General features: G+C 36.1%; 1 protein-coding gene across 2 annotated transcripts in view; it reads right to left on the reverse strand.

The window, feature by feature from the left end:
• Window positions 1-316: 316 nt before the first annotated feature.
• The window catches only part of cwc22 (CWC22 spliceosome associated protein), a 48,189-nt gene continuing 26,263 nt past the window's right edge, over window positions 317-22,242 (reverse strand). Inside the window, exons 15-22 of one of the 2 annotated variants that reach the window (XM_088930421.1) lie at window positions 15,174-15,234; window positions 6,772-6,849; window positions 6,319-6,471; window positions 5,937-6,064; window positions 5,619-5,720; window positions 5,113-5,321; window positions 3,845-3,879; window positions 856-1,284 (exon numbers count right to left, since the gene is read on the reverse strand). In XM_088930421.1, the coding sequence (XP_088786547.1) occupies window positions 997-1,284; window positions 3,845-3,879; window positions 5,113-5,321; window positions 5,619-5,720; window positions 5,937-6,064; window positions 6,319-6,471; window positions 6,772-6,849; window positions 15,174-15,234 (1,054 nt within the window). In that variant the 3' untranslated portion in view covers window positions 856-996. Of the gene's footprint in view, window positions 1,285-3,844; window positions 3,880-5,112; window positions 5,322-5,618; window positions 5,721-5,936; window positions 6,065-6,318; window positions 6,472-6,771; window positions 6,850-15,173; window positions 15,235-22,242 lie in introns of both variants that reach the window. The other variant, XM_088930420.1, reaches the window with a different exon arrangement.

A 22,242-nucleotide genomic window follows, 5' to 3' on the forward strand; every position in this document is an offset into this window, starting at 1 on the left:
CAGCACAACTGGTTCATGAATAGTGGAAAGCCATGGTACTGAGTACTGACAGCACTGTACACTCCTCATGCAATAATCACTTAAGCTAATTACTGTAAACCAATCATGCTCTCCTAATTTTTACATCACTTGACATTAAGTTCCAGAAACTGTCATCTGCTCAGCAGTATTAAAAGTAGGTCAAGCAAACAATGTTTTTCCAGATAGTATAACTGAGGTCAACTACAACACCAAGTTTAAAGATTTTTGAAAATCAGTTTTATAATGATTTAAATTTTAGAATGGGTTTCTAAATGAAAAAAAAACGGGTCACAGGTTTCTTATTTTAATATATTTTTCACAACACCAGTAAGAAAACATTAGGCCAAATCATAGAAAATTGCATTCAATTACAAATATTTCACAGGTTGTTCATATTTAAGTAATAATACCATATTAAAAAATCCAACTGACATGACAAAGTAAAAAATGCAACAATTTTTAAAAGAAATCATTTTCCCTCTGCTGATACATTTTTCTAAACAATTCTAGTTTTACAGAGTAACCCTAAAGTAAAGAATTGACCTCCTGTATAAACATTTCAGTTACCAAAACATTTACATATCACCAGGAAAGAAAAGCCCTGGGAGTATGCAGTAACTGATGCATCAACAGCAAAAAATAGTCTAATACATTTTTATCATGATTTTAAAAAGAAACATGTAGTACACTTGAATTTGCAATGTGGACGTTATCTTCTTCTCCTGGGAGAGCTCTCCCTATGCCTGTCTTCAGGTTTCCTAGCATCCCTGTATCTATCGGAGTGTCTGCTCTGTTTGTCGGATTTCTCTGTTTGCCTTTCAACTCCATTTTTATAGAAGTCCCTACTGTCTGTTCTGGAGTTTGTCTCTTTGCGACTCCTTTCTTTTGACTTTGACCTTTCTCTCCAGCGACTTTGCGGCTCCTCTTCCCTGCTTTTGTATCTGTCCCTGTCACAATCAGACTGGGAGTTATTTTTCATGTTTTCTCGTTCTTTTTGAGAGTCAAACTCTTTGTCCTCACAGTCTCTGTTTTGCCTGCGGTGCTGGTCCTTGTGACTCCAGTCAGGACTTTTTGGCTCTTCTCTTCTGTCTCTGTGTCTGGAGATTTTGCTGCTGTTTTTTTCAGTTGGTCTTTCTCGTTCCTCACTGCTGCTGTCTCTGCGTAAGCGGTCTTGCTTCTTACTGGAATATTTCTTTGTGGTTGACTTTGCAGATCCTTTGTCTTTCTTCTTCCTTTGCACTTTTTTGCGCCTTGAATCTGAATCTGTTAAAAGAAATAGATTTTGTTTAATAAGACATAGTGTTGCTCGACATCTTTTATTAGTACTATCCTATCTACCCTAATCTCACAACACTACAAAATATGGAAGTATGCAGTAATTGATAACTGAGAAAGAGGACCAGCCACATTTAACAAAGCCACCATCAACACTTTAGCAGAATTGTCATGCCTGAAGTCAGAGGACTGGCAGTAGACTGGTTATTAAATGATTGTATTGACCCAGATTGGTATATCTACTATTTTCAATTATTGTAGAAGCAAATTTACAGATTATAATGCTAACGATTATTTTTGCCTTTTTTGGGGTGGCATTCTGAATTTATATGGTCAGTTACTACTTCCATACCTAATAATCAAACTACAAAACAAATGTAAGCTCAATGGGGCAAATGTTTACTTGCTTCTATTACAGGCAAAAATAAGAACTAGCCTTAAGTAAATACATTTAAATATGTGCATCTTTTTACACACACAAGCCATGCAGACTATTTTCCATTTTCATATGCTTTGGATTAGACATATCCCTCCTAAGTGCTATGTCAAGAAGTTCAGCAAAGCTGCTGCCGTTTACTTAGGTGCCATCTGGTTCTTTGCTGAATCAATGGATTTGTGGTCAATTCCAGCTGCTGCAATTCTCCCCATGACTTTATAATCTCTGTAATCTGTTATTTGTGCAGATGTATTTTATTTCTATAATACACTTTCATAATTTGCAACTCATATATTATTTGTGGCTAATTAAGTATACTCCAGTTTTTTTTAGAATGAAATTCTTGGACTCTTTTTCAGAGAAGAGTTTTTGAAGACAAAATCTCAACTTCATCAAATCATCACTAAAGTGCATTATGTCACATTAGAAACATTAGTCACTTTGTCAGGAAAATTATTTCGCTAAGATCTACACAATTCTTTAGAAGCCAAAACGCAGAAATAGACATACACTTATTACTATGTTTTACGTAGGCACTGTTTTAATTTTAGCTCCAGCAACATTGCCACCTTGCAGCCTGATCTTACCATATTTCAGAACTTAAAAAAGTGTGCTGAGGAAGGGAAACATTTAGGAAAGTCAGTGGTGCTGGAAGACCAGTAAGGCTACTTCTCCCTAGAACACAATTTCCAAAGTAGTAGTAGCAGTAGTAGTAATAATCCTTACACTTATATAGCACGTTTCTGGAAACTACACTCAAAATTCTTTAAGTTAATGGGGACTATGCTCCACCATCACCTGGATGATGCGAGGCAGTGTGCCAGTACACTCACAACAGGTCAGCCACCAGTAGGGAGGAGAGCAGAGTAATGAAGCCAATTCATAGATGGGGATTATTAGGAGGCCATGATTGGTAAACATCAGGGGGAAATTTGTCCAGGACACTGGGGTAAAGACCCCTTCTCCTTTTGAGAAATGCCCTGAGATTTTTTAATGTCCTCATCACTATACTGGGGCACGGGGACCACATAGACCACAGGCCTCCCTACTGGTCCCATTAACACCTCTCCCAGCAGCAACCTCACCCAGCAGCAACCTTAGACTTCTCAGTAGGTCTGCTTTCCAGGTACAGGCCAGGTTCACAACTGCTTTAGTTCAGTGGGTTGCCATTTGTGAGTGGCAGGGTGACATAGTTACTGGAAATGCCCCAGTATGGTGATAAAAGACACTGTGCTGCACGAGGTGCAGTCCCTGAGTTGAAACGTTAAATCAAAGTCCCAACTATTTCATCGTTGAAGACTGAACAACATGTAAACATGTTAACCCTGTTGTCTGGGCTTAATCCACTTTCATTTAGCTTCTACAGTCTGGCCAACCTAAATATCACCATTAACTGGTGCAGGTTGTTGGTTGATTGATCAAGGCTGATCAATGGTGGATAGGGGTGGGTCCTCTTCTATATGTAAAGCAAATTGAGAATATTTGGGATACAAAGTGCTATAGAAACACAATTAATAGTGCAAACAGAAGTTATAAGCAAAATATAAAAAATAACTACCCCACATATCTAAAGAGACTACAAAAATGTAATGAAACATGTAATAAAAACCTTGCAGACCACTCAACATAATACAAGTGTAAATTCCCTTTAAAGACCTCTAATTGTACCAATTCATTAAAAGATTATAAATGACAAATAGTCAATTAAAATAATTTGACTCAGCTGAATGATATAAGTGGGACACGGCAGCTCAAAGCCCAGAAATTCCTCACAGTGAAATAACAGGCAACTCATGACATTCCCAGGGCAACACTGCAGGCAGGTCAACATTGCACAAACAGCAGGACCCCAGGAAGTGAAAAAGCCATTCTTTATGGACCACTTAATAGTATTAATAATTATACAAGCTTTTCTAAATTTCTTCTACTTAGTTACACTGCTAGATCAACAACATTTTTGAACGGTGGGAAAAACACTCAAGTCCTTAAAATATATTTAAGCTTGAGTTCTAAAAAATATACAACTTTTCACTTCAGGAGGTATAGCAAGACTGCAGAGGAGGTGTCACTAATGGCAACATGCTTTGCATTAAACTTAAACAATGATCCTACTCTGTTTTGATTGTCGAATCTTTCACTTTTGATTCCTAAAAATATAGGAAAATGTTTTAGTTACATTTGTATCTTAAATTTGAATAATGTCTGCTGTTTTTAATCAGTGAAGTATGCATGGGACAGTCATAACAGAACTGAAGACATAAGCCTGATAAAAAAATTAAGAAACAAACATCTCCAACTCTACAAATCTTTTGCTAAAACATTTCTCAATGATTATTTATTCATTGATAGTCCTTTATTTTGAAAATGTTAACAGCAGTTGATATGTTGAAGAAAGTAAATATAACAAAGCAGAAAAACTGTGGTAAACCAGTAACTGCAACTGCACACAATAAAAACATTTGTTATGGCCACATACTGATAGAATGCAACAAAACACCAAATTTCTTATATTAATAATGCATGGTGACTGCTTCTTTTAATTGAATTTAGCAATTCAATTCAATTTTTGAATAAAAAAACTTGGTTATCTATCTCATTGGAGCTCAGAAATATTCAAAATATATATTTAATATACACTACACGTATGTTTACTATGCTGTGAAGTGTTTTGAGATATTGTTACACTGTAATCTGATAATACATGTTTACATATAATTCCCAAAGATTTTAAGAACATCATAATGGTTAAAAAAGGCCCATCTACACTGTTTTGTAATTTGTAGTTAATTGAGCTCATCCATATTTCAATCTTTAATGCAAATTCATGCAATTTCCAGTGCTCTCCTCTGGTGTTTATAAAGCACAAAGGATTCAATTGAGGATTCTGAATATTTGACTCAGGCCTCCTCAGTCTTCTCTGTTTAAGACTCTCAGTACAGGAGATTCATTTAAGGTTGGGAATGTATGTAGTTCCTCTACTCATTTCAGAGCAGCAAATATTTTCTTAAATGAGGTGACTAAAACTGTAGGCACTATTCTTACTCTAGGTATGGCTACAAGATGTACCTCCTTGAGATTAGTCAAAAGATGGTAACTAAACTGTCAGTATATATATATAATTTAAAAATGTATGCAGCTGTTCTACTTCTACATACAATTGTAACTTGGTGTAAGTGATTTCTTTGGAACACATAAGCACTAGTCAACAGGAAAACAAATTATTCCAAATTAAGGATATTTCGCTGATTGCTAGACCATACAAACCTCTTGGGAATTTACTTACAATTACACTGTAATTAGGAATTACTGCTTCAGTAACAGTATTAACTTTAATTAGACCTGCTGACTACAGCTCACAGAGCAGGGTGCTGTGTGGGTACCTGAGCTACTGCTTCCACTGCTGGATGAGGGCTCTGATTCACTGGAGGAGTCCGTGCTGCTCTCACTGTCACTGCTACTACTGTCCGAGCCTGAAGATGAGGATGAAGACGAGGAGGAGGAGGACGACGAAGAATCTGAAGACTCCACCTCTTGTTTCTGTGTCATTATCATTTTTGGAGCGTTTTTCAAATGCTCTCGAAGTTCATCTCTGGTGAAATCAGAAACAAAACCATTGTGTGCTTATTTATGTACACAGGAAGTAGTTCTCTGTGAGTTGTGCAAATACCACTAGAGACACTGAACAAAAAGCTTAAGAAACAAATAGAAAAGTTACAAACCTGTAAGGAATTCATTAAAAGTGACAAATTCTATGGTGTATATGTACAATGCTTCATATAAATACCAGCACACCATGTGATCAATTAATTAGCACTGACGAGAAAACACGGACTCCTGTGATCATCTGAACAGAAAGAAGCGGGCAAATGCCAAACATTTCACTTACGTTAGACCTCCCAAGCCAATGGAGGTGAAGAAATTAATGGCAAATCTTGTGTTCCTGGGATTGTCGCGGGGAAACAGCCCATCAAAAAACTGCTGCAAAGTGCTAAAAAATGGAAAGTTTAATTTAAAATAATTTAATTTGAATTATATCCTACAGCACTTTGGCAATCTCTGCAGTTTTCTCCAACATTCAAAATTTCAATTAAAAAATAAAATCTTACTCTAGAAACAGTGAAACTATGTCAGTGTAGTACTCTGAAATACAAGATAAAAACTGTTGTCAGGTTTTACCGGACAGCCAGGTTCTATGTCAACTTACACATCTTTAAGCCGTTCGTTGAGTTTAGGAAGTCCCATGTATGCACAGAGCTCTTGGAATAAAATTTTAACAAAGATTCGACTTGATGACGTAGTAGTTTCTTCACTCATCTTTATACACTCCAGGACCTTAAAGAAAATACATTAGCAATAAAATCCAAGTAAGGGTTCTGTTTACATCTTAAATTTGATTTTTATTGGTAGGGCACTTACAGTATCTAAAATGCTTCAATATTAAATTATATTTTTTTATAAATTCTGTATTTATAATTTCTGTATAAGTTTTTCTAAATCAACCTATCTGTTAACTTATTTCTGCCAAAACTGAAAAGAAAATATATTATTAACCATTTCAATTTTAAGGCACTGGTTTTGCTACTTACACTCCATGGGACAGAATCTGTATACAGCAGATGTGCAAACATTCTGGCAACATTTCTTAATTTATTGGTTTCCAGTCGGTGAATGGTTTCATATTGTTCTTTAAATATGGCTTCAAAGCTCTCCATATAGTCTTTCTTTAGCAAGCAGAATCGCTGCAGATAACACAAAAAAGGATGTTACTGAACAAGACACATTGCAAAGTTACCACATAAAATTCTTTTAGCATCAGATATATATATTAAAATCCTTCATATTCGTATCAGCATCATCACTTCATAAATCAATCATAAAGAGGTTTTACGACTTCCTTTTTGAAGTTTCCAGTGATCTAACCCAAAACTCATTATACTTTTTGTTGACAAGCTCCGGCAAGTGTCTGCCAAAAAGGCAGTCTTTCACCTATCAGAGATGAAGGGTAAGTGTAAAGAGGACAAAAATAGTATTGGACTCACCCCAGCAAGAAGACCAAAAAACTTTTCATATGTTCTTTGCTGCGCACAGCAGTCCAAAATCATATTGCATAACTCTTTCTGTGGGAAGAAAACACATTTTCAGTTACCTCAACCTAAAACATTGAGAGGTTTATAAAAAATGGCTCAAATACAATTCTCTGTTTTGCGGATGAAACAGCAGCACTACTCGAGACCAAAGTGTGATGCAGTGATGTATAAGTGCAACAGTCTGTGAATCCCATGTGTACGCACTCAGGCTCTGCAGTTATCTTCAGAAAAAGCTTACCCACTTCCCAATATATATAAAAAATTTTGAACAACTAAAGCTGCTTTCAACATGCATCGACTGCCTGTGACCTATTTGAAATTCAAGTTTTAGGCAAGAGGGTCCAATAATTTTAAAAGTAGCGAATACAGTTTTAAAACAATCCAGTTCTTCAGAACAGCATTAACAGGGTGATAAATAATTTAAAAAAAAGCTTTAGATTGTTTTCATACAGAAAAACAAGACAAGTCTATGCATTACATCACGCTCACCTCTCAACAAAGACTCAGCTGAAGTATGTAACCAAGGTTTAAATATTATGTATTGCAGATAACTGTACTGCCTAAGAATAAGCTTTTCTTTACAGTTCATGGTGTTTTCATCTATTATAGTTATGTTGTGCAAATCAAAACATCACTGATTATAGTCATTCCTCTATATTACTGTAAAACTTTCACAATAACAGACTAATGGTATTGAGTGCACTTATCTACTGTGGAAAATATTTAATTTTAATGTAAAGCTAGAACACATCAAGGAGAAACATTCTGCTAGCATCCGCATATTGTCAGGTCAGGAATTGAACCCATAGTCCCAGCACAGAGAAGCAGCAATGCTAACCACTGCACCACCGTGCTGCCCTTAAAGCCGTCATTAATTTTTTTTTATATAAAGTAATTTCCACGGTTGAGCATAAGGATACAAATTAATTTTATAAATGGAAACTACATTACCGCAACATTACTTTCAATTTTGACTATGACATATATTGATTTATATCTGACCAATAATATGAAATTCGGAGTTAAATTCAACCTATTTTGTCACCCATGAGGTGCAGATATCTTCCCAGTAAAGTAAGATATAATAACGTAATAGCCAACAATAATATGTACTCTAGTTAAATAGCTGCAGGATGTTTAGCTATAGCTGTTATACCAAAATTGGGGTTTTTACGAGTATATTTCAATGAGTAGCTAAGCAAGACCCTGTTCAATTACGGAATTCAGAAGAAAGGTGGCAGGAAATCCAGAGGACCCTCATGCCCTCACGGGGTGAAGTTACTAATCACTCTGGTGAGTGTAACACTTTCCAAAATCTGGCCTTCCTAAATTTTCAAATAAAACTAAATGTTGAATTTAGTTTCTCTCTCCATGGAGAGTTAGATGGAGATGGAGTTTCTTTCTCCATCTAATCTTATGTGCAGTGGGTCTGCTGGGACATAATTGCCTACACTTATATAGCGCTTTTCTGGACACTCCACTCAAAGCGCTTCACAGGTAATGGGGACTCCCCTCCACCACCGCCAGTGTGTAGCATCCACCTCGATAATGCGACCGCAGCCATAGTACGCCAGAACGCTCACCACACATCAGCTATCAGTGGGGAGGAGAGAAGAATAATAAAGCCAATTCATAGATGGGGATTATTAGGAGGCCATGATTGGTAAGGGCCAATGGGAAATTTGGCCAGGACGCCAGGGTTACACCCCCTGTTCTTTTCGAGAAATGCCCTGGGATTTTTAATGACCACAGAGAGTCTGGACCTTGGTTTTACGTCTCATCCGAAGGATGACACCTTTTTACAGTATAGTGTCCCCGTCACTATACTGGGGCATTACGACCCACACAGACCACAGGGTGAGCGCTCCCTGCTGGCCCCACTAACACCTCCTCCAGCAGCAACCTTAGGTTTTCCCAGGAGGTCTCCTATCCAGGTACTGACCAGGCTCACACCTGCTCAACTTCAGTGGGTTGCCAGTTGAGTTGCAGGGTGATATGGCTGCTGGCCCCTCATTAAGGTGCACTTAAGTGATGGATGGATCTTTCCTATCCCAGGGGTTTCAGGCAGCTGATCACCGATACCTCATATCTTCTTTTACTCTGTGGTGTGTCTGGGTAAGGAAATTTGGACTGCTGGAGCCAGGAAGCAACATGGATGTCATACTTGCCTGGGCTGCTGCTCTGTGAGTGAGCTAGCTGTGTTGCAGCAGCCAGTGTAGAGAGAGACATAACTGAATGTTATCACCTGGTGACTCTGAGCACCTGGATTCAGTTTACCACACCCACTGCAGGTGTTCTTGAGAATAAATACACAGATCTGACAGAAATCTAGGCTCTGTCACTAAGTTTGAACACTGAGGCTCTTGAGCTTAATTGTTGTATGATCACTTCTTTGGTACCTTGACCCCTGCTTGCTTGTTACTACTTCATCTCCTGGATCACCCCTTGGTTTCTTGTCTCTTGAGCTGTCACACCCCCATGTAGGGTATGGGTAGACACAGGTGGACAAAACTAAAAAATCTCTGCGTGTTGCAAATGATGGACAAGCCAACAGTAGCACCTGGGCGAAATGATATTTAATGATTCCCAAAAACCAACAAATGTGGTGTAGTTGAATATATACAGTTGAAAACAATACCATTAATATAAGGTTTCACATACGCTATTCTATGTAGCCTCCCTTAAAAAGATCCAGATCTTTTCTATATAAGTCCCACCCTTATGAGAGCATTTTTTTACATAGCAGTGTATCCACTTACATGCATGCACCCATGAAATAAATCACTAGATACAAAGCAGTTTAAGTTAGTGAGATAAATTAAGTGTTTGTTTACTTAAATATCGGCCTTGTTGTGAAATATATTTAGTTGTGTGTGGGTGTGCTTCAGTGTGCAGGGGACAGAGTGTTGTGTCACATCAACCCATCTACCAGACATTCCCTTGTGCTTCGCTAAAGTGTCTTCCTGGTTACAACCCTTGCTTGCTGTGGATTTCGACCCTGGACTGTGTTTGCCTGCACCACACTCTGGTTCCTTAGCTAGTCACAGTACCTTGTCTGTCTGCATGTGTGGAACTTGGCTTGCCAGTCAGCAAGAAGCCTGCTGCTCATCCCCAGAGTGTGTGCCCCCAGTTCCCTCCGGTTGCAATAACACGCAGCTCTGGACATTCTCTCTGTGCTTCATGCAGACTCCCAGACACAGCTGCTTTTGGTGCAGCAAGTGGGCTCTTTGGGTTCCTGGATTCCACCTCAACAGTGTCATTACAACAGATGTCTATTTCTATAATCTTAATAATTCCAAATCTCATGTATTTCTCAATCAGTGCTAGTTACAGTACTATCTAGCTATCTGTGAAACAGCTCAATAACAGACTTAAAAAGTTCTATTTTAAAAACAATGTTCCTCTCTTCAAAAGATTAACTTTAAGACCCTGCTATCTACTATCCATGTATATCAGCACAAATCTGTCATTTAGCTTCTATACTCTTGACAACATTTACAGTCGCTAACAAAAAGGGACAGGATGAGGGGCAGTGATTTCAAAGAAATGCATGGTAATATTATATTAAAAGCCAGGATGGCCATACTGTCAAAAAAAAGCAACTCATCCAATGCTCCAAAGCTAAATGTGTAATGGCGTATGAACAGGCGAAATGTTTCAAAAACAGCACACCACCTGGTCTGTAAAAAGCATGATGTCATATCATCAAAATCAATTCCATGAGGAATGGTACCTAACATGGTGTTCACAAGCCTCCAGTATATGGACAAGCTGAAACACTATATGACCCAACCCCTTGGGCACTGAACCCTTGAAAAGCCCACACATTGGACAATAAGGGGCATCCTGAAAACTGCTGTAGAAAAAATGTTGCCACATTTAGAAATTTGAACTGCAAACCGCAACAGTAAACATTTCTAAGAATTTCCATAAGGCAGAGCAGTAATTTCTAATATTATTATCAAAACTGCCCAATGAAAATGTAATTGCTTAACGTAAGATAAGTAATCATCTAAAAAATCCGTTTTGTACAATTCAGATAGAATTAAGTACTTCAGATCTTATGATGGAGGTTTTACATGAGGTCACTACTATTTAAAGAAAAACTGGACTTTATCTCATTTCACATAAGGCTTTATCGTTTGTGAAAGTAATCATACTACCATTTTAAAAATGAAAATAATATGAACTGCTGATAGGAAACCTGAATTTTTAAAATTGATATCCCTGCTTCTTGCATTTTTGCATGTAAATCGTACTGTGTTTTTTTAAATTTCATTAAAATAATTAAATTATCTGGCAGTTTCTGAAAAGCAACAGATGTGCACTGAATACTGAGTGACAACTGTTAAATACAAGGATTAACTCCACTCCAGTATTTTTAACACTGTAGCAATAATCAAAAAACTGCAGTGACTTAAACATAAGTCTCATTAAAATATACTATTAATAATCACTCCCACATTTCAGTAAGGTCATTCTCCAGCATTCCCTTTTTAATTGCACACTTGGGATAAAAATGGACAAACTTCACAACACTCCCATTATGAAAACTACTGTTTAAGTCAGAACTAGGTTTAAAACATACTCCCTTCTTTCTAAATCAAATGTGGGTATTTTAGAAATGATCCCTTTGAGGCCTCAGGAATAAAGAGATTTAATTATGCAGTTTTAACAAGAAAACTGTTTTAGTTTTAAAACTTTACATTAGTAGATATGATGCTTTAAGATACCACATTTTTTAAATGCAAGTGTGTACAGATGGGCAGCCTGTGTAAATTTTGATGTACTATGCATGTGAAATGAAATCACTGAAGGTTCTTGAAAAACGCAATACAAAAATACCACACAATTTAACTAGGCAGAAGCATTAATTGGTATAGATACACAAAAGTGATAGTAACATTTACCAGCATTATTGCTACTGGAAACCTGTTCAGAGTTCAAAAGCATTTGGAAACTGTCCAGATTCAGGACTATTTGGCCCTATTCATGACCTGCCAGTTGCCTTCCCACTGGCTGCCATCTATTTAACTCTGAAGTGAACCGTTCTAAAGTGGTAAAGAGTCTTCAGCAGCTGAATTAGACCGAGTTAAATTGATATTTATTAATGGATAATAACTGATGAATAAAAGTGAATACAATATTATAAAGCAGTGTGCAATGCATCTGTACCTCTGTCTGACTTCAGGATGTTAGTTCATCCACAATAAGTATGACTGAAAACATTTCCAAGAAAAGTCACAATTGTTTTTTAGATCTTTTTGCAAAGTGATTTTTAATCATGTAATAACCAATGTATATAATTAAATTATAGGGCTTGTGTGGACAACTCTACCAATTCTGAAATGTTCAAAGACATTTCTTGTATGTTAGGCATATTTACTGTATTTTTTTTCTAAAAATCTCCAGAACAGATTTTACTGCTATAAGAATGAAAATACCTTTATTAAATTAACCACCTTTAGTGTCTGTTTTGCAGTTTTCTACCCCTTTGCAAAAATAATTTGTAAAAAAAAGTATAAATATAACATCATTATTTTAAAAAAACTTTGCTATGATGTGGCAAGATATCAAATCATGGAAAAGAAAAGATTTGTAACTTTCTTTTCGATATTTTTCTCGATATTTTCCTTTGACAAAAGGAAACAAACCTTTATTCAGATCTAAATTTGTTAAATTAGCCTTGAAGTGTCTAACCTTAATGATCTATGGAGGAAGATTGCAAAGCAGTTCAGGGGTGATTTACAGACATTCAGTCCTGATTAGATCCAATCATTTCTTAAAATAGGTAATGCAAGAAAAGTACCAATTGGTCAGGAGAAGAGAGGTGTATAGAATATAATAATGAGAATAATGAAGTATTGAAAATGATGCAGGACATAACGAAGCCTGCAGCAATTCTGTATCTCAGTCACTCAGTTAATGGTCTTAGGATGTTAACAAGAACGGACTATATAGAAATTAACTGGATTGGCAATGATTCTTTAAAAGAAATCTCATTGCTCCAATTTGGTAACTTAATATAACCCTTTACTTTTACATTAAAAACATTATCAACTATGGTAAAACTTTAAGTGGAATGGCAAAAAGAGTGGCAACAAGATATTAGTAAAAGTATATTCTTGGCAATAAATAGTATGTTAATTTTGTATATTTGTACTGTATTATTTCACCACAAAGGTTGTTTTGAAACATAACTCATGCAGCAAAATTTTAAATCTGCATTGAAGAGTGGAGAACCTGCACAGATAGGTGCTCAACAAGATGGGTCACATTATAAAGTCCCTGGTGAATGTCACAGGAAAGTCAGGAATCTAAAGGAAACCCCCATCATAGCATCAGGAATCCAATAAATATATATACACAATATATTATAAACATACAACTATTACAGATATCAAATGCTTATCAAAACCAAAGTCGCCTATTCACAAGCAGATTAATAAGCTAGTAAATGTGGGCAACCACTTGTGCATCTTCTTCTCTGAGATCTACTTTGCCTGACCTGAATTGGTGCCATTCGTAAAGGCATAGCTTGGTTAACAAAGTAAACATGCTTATGTAGAAGCGCGTCACGGGCCATGCTTCAGTTCTTCAGTTCCTGTCAGCAAATCAATAGATGTATGCTGTGCGTAGACCTTTTATGAAAGTAATGCCTGTGTTATGCTGTGAAATAAAACACCAAAAAGGCCTCCGTTTCCCTAAATTATCGCAAACTCAGTTCTTACGTCTTTCTGAAAAGAAATTAGAAGAAAGATAATCAGACAAACTGGAGGGTCAGGAGAGTGAGTTGGTTGAGTGGAAGTGATTGAGTGCATATAATTTACTTTCTAGTCTGTTATTACTGTCTACAATAAACCGTGACAGCACAGTAGTGCTGCATCCACAGTATAATATTACTACAGAAATGCATGATAGAAACAAGAAGATGTACAATTAATGTATAAAAGGTAATTTTCTGGGGATTGTTGCTATCATTGTTGGTTATAATAAGTCAGCTAAGAGGTAAGGCTAGCAGCATATCAGAGCACAGAAGCTTTAGTGCCATAGACTCTTTTTTTTCCTTAATAAGAAACAAAAGCACCAGCCAACTCAGCAGGAGTTTCATCAAAGTCTGGGTTCCATAATGTCCTTGTCACAACTGATTGCGTATCAGCCTATGAGCACTGATTCAGAAAAGCCACCTTTACATTGAGCGTAAAGCCTTGCAATAAATTCAGTAAATACTGCTTTAAATGGGGACTCCTAAAGTGAATGATATTTGCACAAGAAGAGGTAAAACCTTTGCTTGGTTTGGTGTACTGTATATTTATAATACCACACACATTTAACATGCTCATTAATAACTCGGAAAATAACCCATACAATGGAATTCAATCCAAATAACTTTCTAGCTATTAAAACAAATCTACAGCTTAATAAAAGTTAATTAAAAACAGTGATTTAACACCACATTATAATTTTTATCAAAATGTTTAAAATGTAAAATCCTGAAAATAAACGACCGTACTTCATATTTGATAAAACTGTCATGGGTCTCAGAATGCTCAAGGAAATTTAAAAAAGAAAAAAGTGAAGGTAACAATGTCATTCCATATTTCCGGCAGTGTTCCCTTGTGAGCTTGAATTGCAAAATCAGACTGCTCCACAACCTGACGTCCGCAACCCTCACAGCAGGTGCTGCTGGCAAATCAATATCTCTATAATGCATGGGCACACAATTGTGTAGTGTGCCTGGTCTTTCCTTGTTCCAAAGCATCAGCCCATTTCCGACAAATGTACCATTTTAAAATATAATAATGCTGCAAACTACACATATAAAAGTGTACTGTAAATATGAAAATATTCAAAAGAAAATATCAAGAACATGCAATGCTCTTACGTCTTAATTTAAATCTGGGTATTTTCTTTAAAAAGAAAACCAAACTACGTAAGAACACTATTGAATAAAGTAAAATGCTAGTTATGTAAATTTAATTAAATATTTAAAGTAATTAAATCAGAGCCAGAACATAATGGTTTCTATTGATTATTAGGTTTAATGACTTGCTACAAAGCTCGAAGAAATACTTGGTGTACTGCCTTACCATTAACAAGCTATTTCAAAAAGGCATTTCATTTGTTAAGGGAACACCCAGTTCTTAAATGAATCATAACTTCATTTTCAAAGAAAACAACCTGAATGACCAAGATAAATATGAGTAAATTCTTTGTATTTGCTCAGGAAACAACAAAAAGGAAAAAGAAAAAATGTTTACAAGTGATGCTGCAAGCATTGTATAAAATATGCTAATTAATATCACTGATGTTCTTAAATTGATCCTTCAGAAAACCATCTTAGTAAAACATACCGTTTGGCTATCAGGAAAATCCATTTTTATTAGTTTGTGAGCACATTCTTCGAAATCCAAGCTGAAAAGAAAAAAAGTAAAATGCGTCAATGTACATTGCTTTCATTTTACGGATACCTCAAGTGCTTCATTTGTTCAGTTTTGATATATTGAATTCTTTGAGCTGAAAATAAAAAAACTCACCTAAGACCTCAAAGTTCTAAACATAATATCACACTCAATCATGTGTATGAATAAAAAGCCATAATTCACCTTTCATGATGAGCACCTTTATAACAAGCAATGTATTTTTTCCCCATTTTTAACACTAATAAAATTCCCATCATTTGAAGATACCTTGGAAGACAAGTCCAGGTCCAATGTTTCTTAAAATTGCCTAAAGAATTAATAGTTGCTAATAAGTAATGTTGATAATATCTTTGCAAATTGTTATATATTGGCTTCTACAACAACAAAAAAAGATAACACAAAGGTCTGAGATCATTACGAGTCTCTGTTAATCCTGAAAGCCAATCTACTCCATTTTTCATCTGGTTTCAGTTATATACATGACAGAGCTAATGACATTCAGTTTTCATCAAAACAGTTAAATGATCACAAATATCAGGAATAACTATTTATAACAGATTGTATGTACCAGTCCTTCACCACTAGGAACTCACCAGGACATACTGGGTAGATTGAGAACTGAAGTACTTTGTGTATAAACTCATTTGATTGGCTTAAGAATCTCTTATAATTTGTTCTCAAAGTATACTTGGTTAATTAATTTGTGATGATATGAGATATATTTAATAACAATGAAGAATTACATATTTCAGAATACATATTCCCTTTTATTGCAGGGGATGGATTTCTTCTGGAATACTGCCTTTAAAAAACTTTTTTTTAAGAAATGGACTAAATGGTTTCCATAAATAAAAAAGTAATAAATATTAATATACTTAAACCCATGTGTGAAACAATTTCACAATATGAAGCTTAAAAACAATCTAGCATATCAAATATATCCACATACCTCTATCAGATCTATGTATTTTCTTTATCAAACTAAATCCTAGCTTCTATAAGCTGTGAAAAAAACACCTCTTTCCTCACTCCTTGTCTCAAAGTATTTCTTTCACTGAGAAGTACACAGCAATTTTGCATCTCATACTGACATTTTTGGAAACATACTGCATCTCTTTCTTACAAAACAACACAATTCACCACTTACCATTAACAGTAATAACATTTTCCATTTTATTTACCATACAATATACAATTCTGATATTTGAAGCAGAACATAAGGGGTTTCTGTAATCCATTTAAAACATTTCTTAAAGTTAGTCAACAAAATGACTGGACTAAAGAACAAATAAAAATAATTCCTATAGTAAAGTATCTCATTTATCACATCTCATTTAATACAGCACAGGCCCATCTTTTCTTCGAGAGTTGCTGTTTCTATGTTCTTGGGTTTGACACAGCATAAGATAGATCCTTCAGTTGCTTGTCTCCTCTTTGGATCTTAATCACAATTTTCAGAGCCCTTGTCTTTTAGCACAACTGTAAAACTGCATTGGCTTTTAGATTTTTTTTTAAATAGTGCCTTGAGATAAGTTTCCCACTAAAACAGTTATTTATTAACAATATTAGCTGTTGCTTCTTAATTACTGGTATATGTCAAAAGCTTGAACATTCCCAACGCTGCTAACATCTCACATTAAACTTAAAATTACTAGTGAATTTAATAGTTTAATCATTGTTACAATTTTTACATTCAATGTGCACACATTTTTCAAGTTACAAATGAGATCAACAATGGTTGATTCTTATTTTCAGTTATTGGATGCCTAAAATGATGGCACCAGCTAAAGTAAAAACGTCCTTATAATACATTTTGGCTAGTATTTGTTAAAATAACTGCTGACTATTTGCTTGGCCTCCTGTTATGTTACACATACACACATTCCCCAGTGAAATGAAACACAGTTTAACACATTCTGTGGGTCTTTGAGCTGATTGTCCAGTAATCTATTTATCACAGTTGTAAAACTGAAGCCATAAGAAAGGAATGTGGTGCTAGCTTGGCACTAAATGTGCTGCACTCTCTCAGTAAGCAGTTCTGATATTTTAATAGGTCTGCACAATAACAAATTCTAGTTTGAAAATCCCCAAGGTTAAGAAAAGATGATTAGATTATATCAAACTGTACTGCCTGTGGAGCATTTTGATAGGTCCAATTAGCCATCATCCACTGACAATTACAAGCTGAGTCCAGTAAACAGCAAATTGAAAAATGTTATATCCAAGAGTGAACACATCACCATTTATCTTTATATTCTATAGTTTGTAAGGAAACTAAGCCTTCTGCATTCAGCACGGCACTCTAAATTTATTGAAAATGATTAAAAAAAATCCAATAAATGTTTTGTCAGCTGACAGTTGTAGCCATAAATATATACGGAGAACTTGTCTGCACCACACATCTAATAATTCATCTTTTGATTAGTGTTAACCTAATCAAAAGGAATGCACATCAAAGAAATATTTATAACTGCAACCAATTCACAAAGATGTCAGGAAATGACTTTGGTAACAAGTGCATTAGCATTATATTGAGGTAACACAGGTAAATTGTATGTAGTGATTAACTTTTGTCACTAAAGTATACCATCCATAGTACAGATATCACAATGTCATCTTGCCTTCCTCCTCCTCTCCATCTCTGGAACACTATGCTTAGCCAGATCCAAGCTGTGTTCAGCTGAGATGAAACTGATTGAAACTGCTCTCTTCCTTAGACTTGCTCTCATACTATTTCTTCAGCTTTTTCCTATGCAAACCACTCCCATTATAAAACAATCCAGTATTCTACTAACAATCCATAAAGACTGCTCTTCATCTTCCCATCTAAGCTCCTCTCTCTTCTTCTGCTGATGACTTTACTTCTCTTTAAAGTTTTGGACATTTGCAAACTCTTCACCATTTTACCTCCACCCTCAACCTATTCAATCCCCATATTCTCGGTCATAAACTGTCCCTGACACTGACACCAGCACCTTACTCATGGGCTATATAATTACCGTCTGGGGACCATCTCCTAACCTATTTTTTCCAATCAGCTGTCCTACATCTCCATCGTCCTCAACACGTCTCTTCCCTCAGTCTGTTTTCTTGATTCCTTTAAAAAAAACCTACATCACACCCTTCTTAAATTCTACCCTTGATCCATCTTCTCTTTACTGTGTACCCATCTCTTTCACCCTTTTCTCGCTGAAACCATTAAACAGGCAAATGTACTCTTCAGAAGACGCTATTCTGTCAACAATACCCTTCGAACAGCTCATGCCGTTTTCCTCTCGTCTGTCTTAATCCTTCTTGAACTTTCTGTAGAACTTGCAGAACACACTTTCCTTCTGTAAATACTTGCTGACCTGGAAGTCTTTGACACAAGGTCTCCCAGCAAGGCTTAACGCTTGCACCTCACTCACTATCCTAGTAATGTCCCACTAGGCTCTATTCTGGATCCAATGCTGGCTTCTTTACACTTGCTTTCTAGGACTTCTGATGCCTTTGTGTAATTTTTCATAGCACTTCTACGCAGATGCTGTACTCTATTTTCCTCTGATAAACATATCTCTTATACCAATGTCTGGCTTTCACCCATCTTCTCCTGGATGCACTCCTATTCCCTTAAACTGAAGCTCTTCAAGTTTGATCTCCTTTTCTTCCTCTTCTGTCAACTTCTCCACCTCTATTTCTTTGAATCCACCTCTCTTTCCCCTGCCTCTTCAGCCAGGAACATCATTGTCATTTTTATCCTCCTTTGTTCTACTCTCATCACATTATTACTCTGGGCCATTCCTGGCTCGTCCTCCTGAACAATTTACTCAGGATTCACCCCTTCCTCACTCACTTGTCTACACTGATTTGGTTTGGGCCCTGGTGATCACCCAATTAAACTACTGCCTCCCAGTAAACTCACTCCTGGCTGGCCATCTGCCTCTCTCTTGGTCTTTTATTACCTCAATCCATGTAATTATTCTGGCCCTTATAGTATCACACACATATTTCAAAACACTTGTTCTTGTCTACTATTATTCTAATCACTCTGCCTCTGTTTCACCCCTTCATCTATCCCATTTCCTCTTTCAATTTCTCTGTTCCTCTTGTTCGTTCCAGGCTGGATCATTCTCGTCCCTGGCTCCAGATTGGCTGAATGAACTACCAGCTGGAACCAGAACTGCACAGTCTTCAATCAACTTTCACCATATCAAGACTCATCTGTTCAGCCCACATCTGATCAGCCCACATCTGATCAGCCCACACTTCCTTGAACTACCAGTCCCAACTACTGATGTACACTGCTTTCACTCTTGCTCTATGCTCTACTGGTATTGCACTTATAACATGTGCCTTTCTCATCATTTTGTTTCTTTTCACCTGAATAAGACAGCCTGTTAAACATATGCAAACAATAATAAAGGGCAGCAAGTTAGGTCCAAGGACTTGATCAACAAAGCACTGTGCACTCACGCTGCCATCAATCACAAGTATAGTTCTGTAGAGACTAGACACTCCTGCCCAGCCCAACAAACTTGGATCTTCCCATGAAATGGTCTTTTGTACCATTCTGCATATCTACATCTCACTCGATGCTATTTATCCTGTATGGTCTAGAAAAAATATTGATTTATTGCTAAACAGGACTTGGCTCCATAGCTGGAGGATCCACCTGAGGTGCTTCTCCAACATACTGAACGCACAAATGATAAGCATGACACATTTGTTACTTTGTGTCTTTTAAACTTGATTTTAACAAGACATAACATTCAACAGTTTATATCATAACATCCAATCAACACTTGATGATTACATGGGTTATTATTGTATTATTATACAGCAATACAAATCGCTTGTTTATCACAGTCAGTCTTGATCAATTCAAAGCATTTAATCAATATCTAAAATCCATTTAATTCATTTTTCTAAAAAAACGTACAGTTATAAATAGTGATAAGCCTCTTTTGATGCTCTACATACTATTACTGCAATCTCTGTATACAAGTAATAGGGTAGGAAGTTAATGTACATCTTCATGGAAAGCTACATGTAGCTGAGCTTCATTAATAAATAGCCTGGCAGGTCACCTGTCAAGATTTTTTTGTTCATTTCTTTACCCCTGCTGATTCTAATGTTTATGCACCAGCTGCTCCTCCAAATGTTCAAGGAGACAGTGCTAAGAAACAGAGTATCAACACTAAAATAATCCCAGTAGTTGTATAACGTATCTCTGTTGAGCACATCTCATGCTTAATGGATTTTTTTCCAAAAGTATTTTATTAAATCTCTCATACAGAGAATTCATTAAAGAGAGCAAGACTGTACAATGTCACACATGGTAATGAATCACTACTAGATTTCTCCCGCAGTTTCAAAAAACAACTTGAAGTTTTCAAAACTGCTTGCATGTTTTCATTTGCATATTAAACCCAAAATGTAAAGAACCTAATATTGCATGATAGTTGTGCCGCACATTTAACAGAAATTTTATATAAACTTCTAAAATTGCAAATCCCTCATTTTGTAGAGCTTGTACTGAATGATTCATATTTTTACATGTCAGTCTGACAATGTAATTTAAAGTGATCAAAAATTATTTTCAGCAAATAAAACACATTGAGGGCAAAAAAATCACTGCTTTAGTGAATAAATGGTTAAGAAAGATAAAAACCAAAAGAGAGCATGAATTTATTATACTTGTATCTATGGAAGACAAGCAACTGAAAGGATTTTTCAAATATTAACATCTCACTGCTCAAATGGCCTGAAGCAATCTATTTGCTAGGACCTGAATGTGGCGTTTTTAAACAGCTTTTCACACACCAATCTATTTTTCTACATCTTAGCACAAAAAGGTTCTCAGTATTTTAGACAAAAGATTTTAAAAAAGGGTGAGCTGTAATGATTAACTTTCACTCTAAATCTCTAAATGCCCTGTATAGCCTGCAACTGAAAATAAATTTCAGGTATTCTTACAAAATGAAACAAAATCCTACTGCATAAAAATTCAAAGGCTTTTCTTGCCATTTAATGCAACTCTATTAAGGTAGCTTATCCATTTGTTCAGGCTAAAGACAAATGCTTAGTCCTAATCTGGGCCATCACTGTTTTATTCTTAACTTGAACCACTGCACTGTTTTTTTCTTAATCAGTCTGAAGCCCAGTGGAGGAAGCAAGATAAAGATCCTTCACATTTTTAGTCATATTTACTCTCCTGTAATGACACTTATCTAAATACAGACCTTCCGATATAGCTTATCCCTGATCGGCATACCAGTTCATCAAGTAATTTGTTTAAAAAGCAACCTCTACTCCTGGTGTAAAACTTAGTAAATCAACCACTTGCACAGAACAACTGCTTTTACTTTTCTTCTAGATATTTGCCTCTTAATGACGATTTACAGTGAAAATATTTTTTTTGTCTGAGCTGAATAGCTTTCTAGAGATCCTTTCAGACATGTCTCTCCATTCTGCAGTTGACTCACCCCTAAGATCTGCCATGCAATACAAAATTGTGGAGTGAGATTTGTCCCAGGGTCACAGTACTACTTTCATCCTGGATTGAATATAGAAGTAGCTATAGAGGAAGCATGTTAATTGGTTCATGTATTAGTATTCAACAGTAAGATTCTGGCACAGCATCTGTTCTTTCCCTGGACATGCATTTGTGTCTTTTTTTGTGAAAGAAGGCTCATTTAGTGTGGGAAATGACAACGTGCTCTGTATGAATTTGTTTTTGTACTAGTTTGAGAGTTTCACTCAGGCTGAAAATGGAAGTGTACACATACTTGTCTATTACGGGTACATGAGAGCCTTAAATCATGTTTTAAATAATAACGAGACTTAAGATTCCCATACAATTTTGAACTGTACGTAATTATTTAAATTGTTTCCAGGTGAACAGAAGCAGCTGAATAAACAGCAGTTTATCAAAGGAACCTGTTATTAGCTGGTAGCTCAAGCAATTGCTGTTTTTTTCTGCTTATTTTTGTTTTTCCTGTTTTGTATAGGATACTTTTTT

This window comes from Atractosteus spatula, chromosome 13, assembly GCF_055471065.1.
Source record: "Atractosteus spatula isolate fAtrSpa1 chromosome 13, fAtrSpa1.hap1, whole genome shotgun sequence".
Lineage (NCBI taxonomy): Eukaryota > Metazoa > Chordata > Actinopteri > Semionotiformes > Lepisosteidae > Atractosteus > Atractosteus spatula.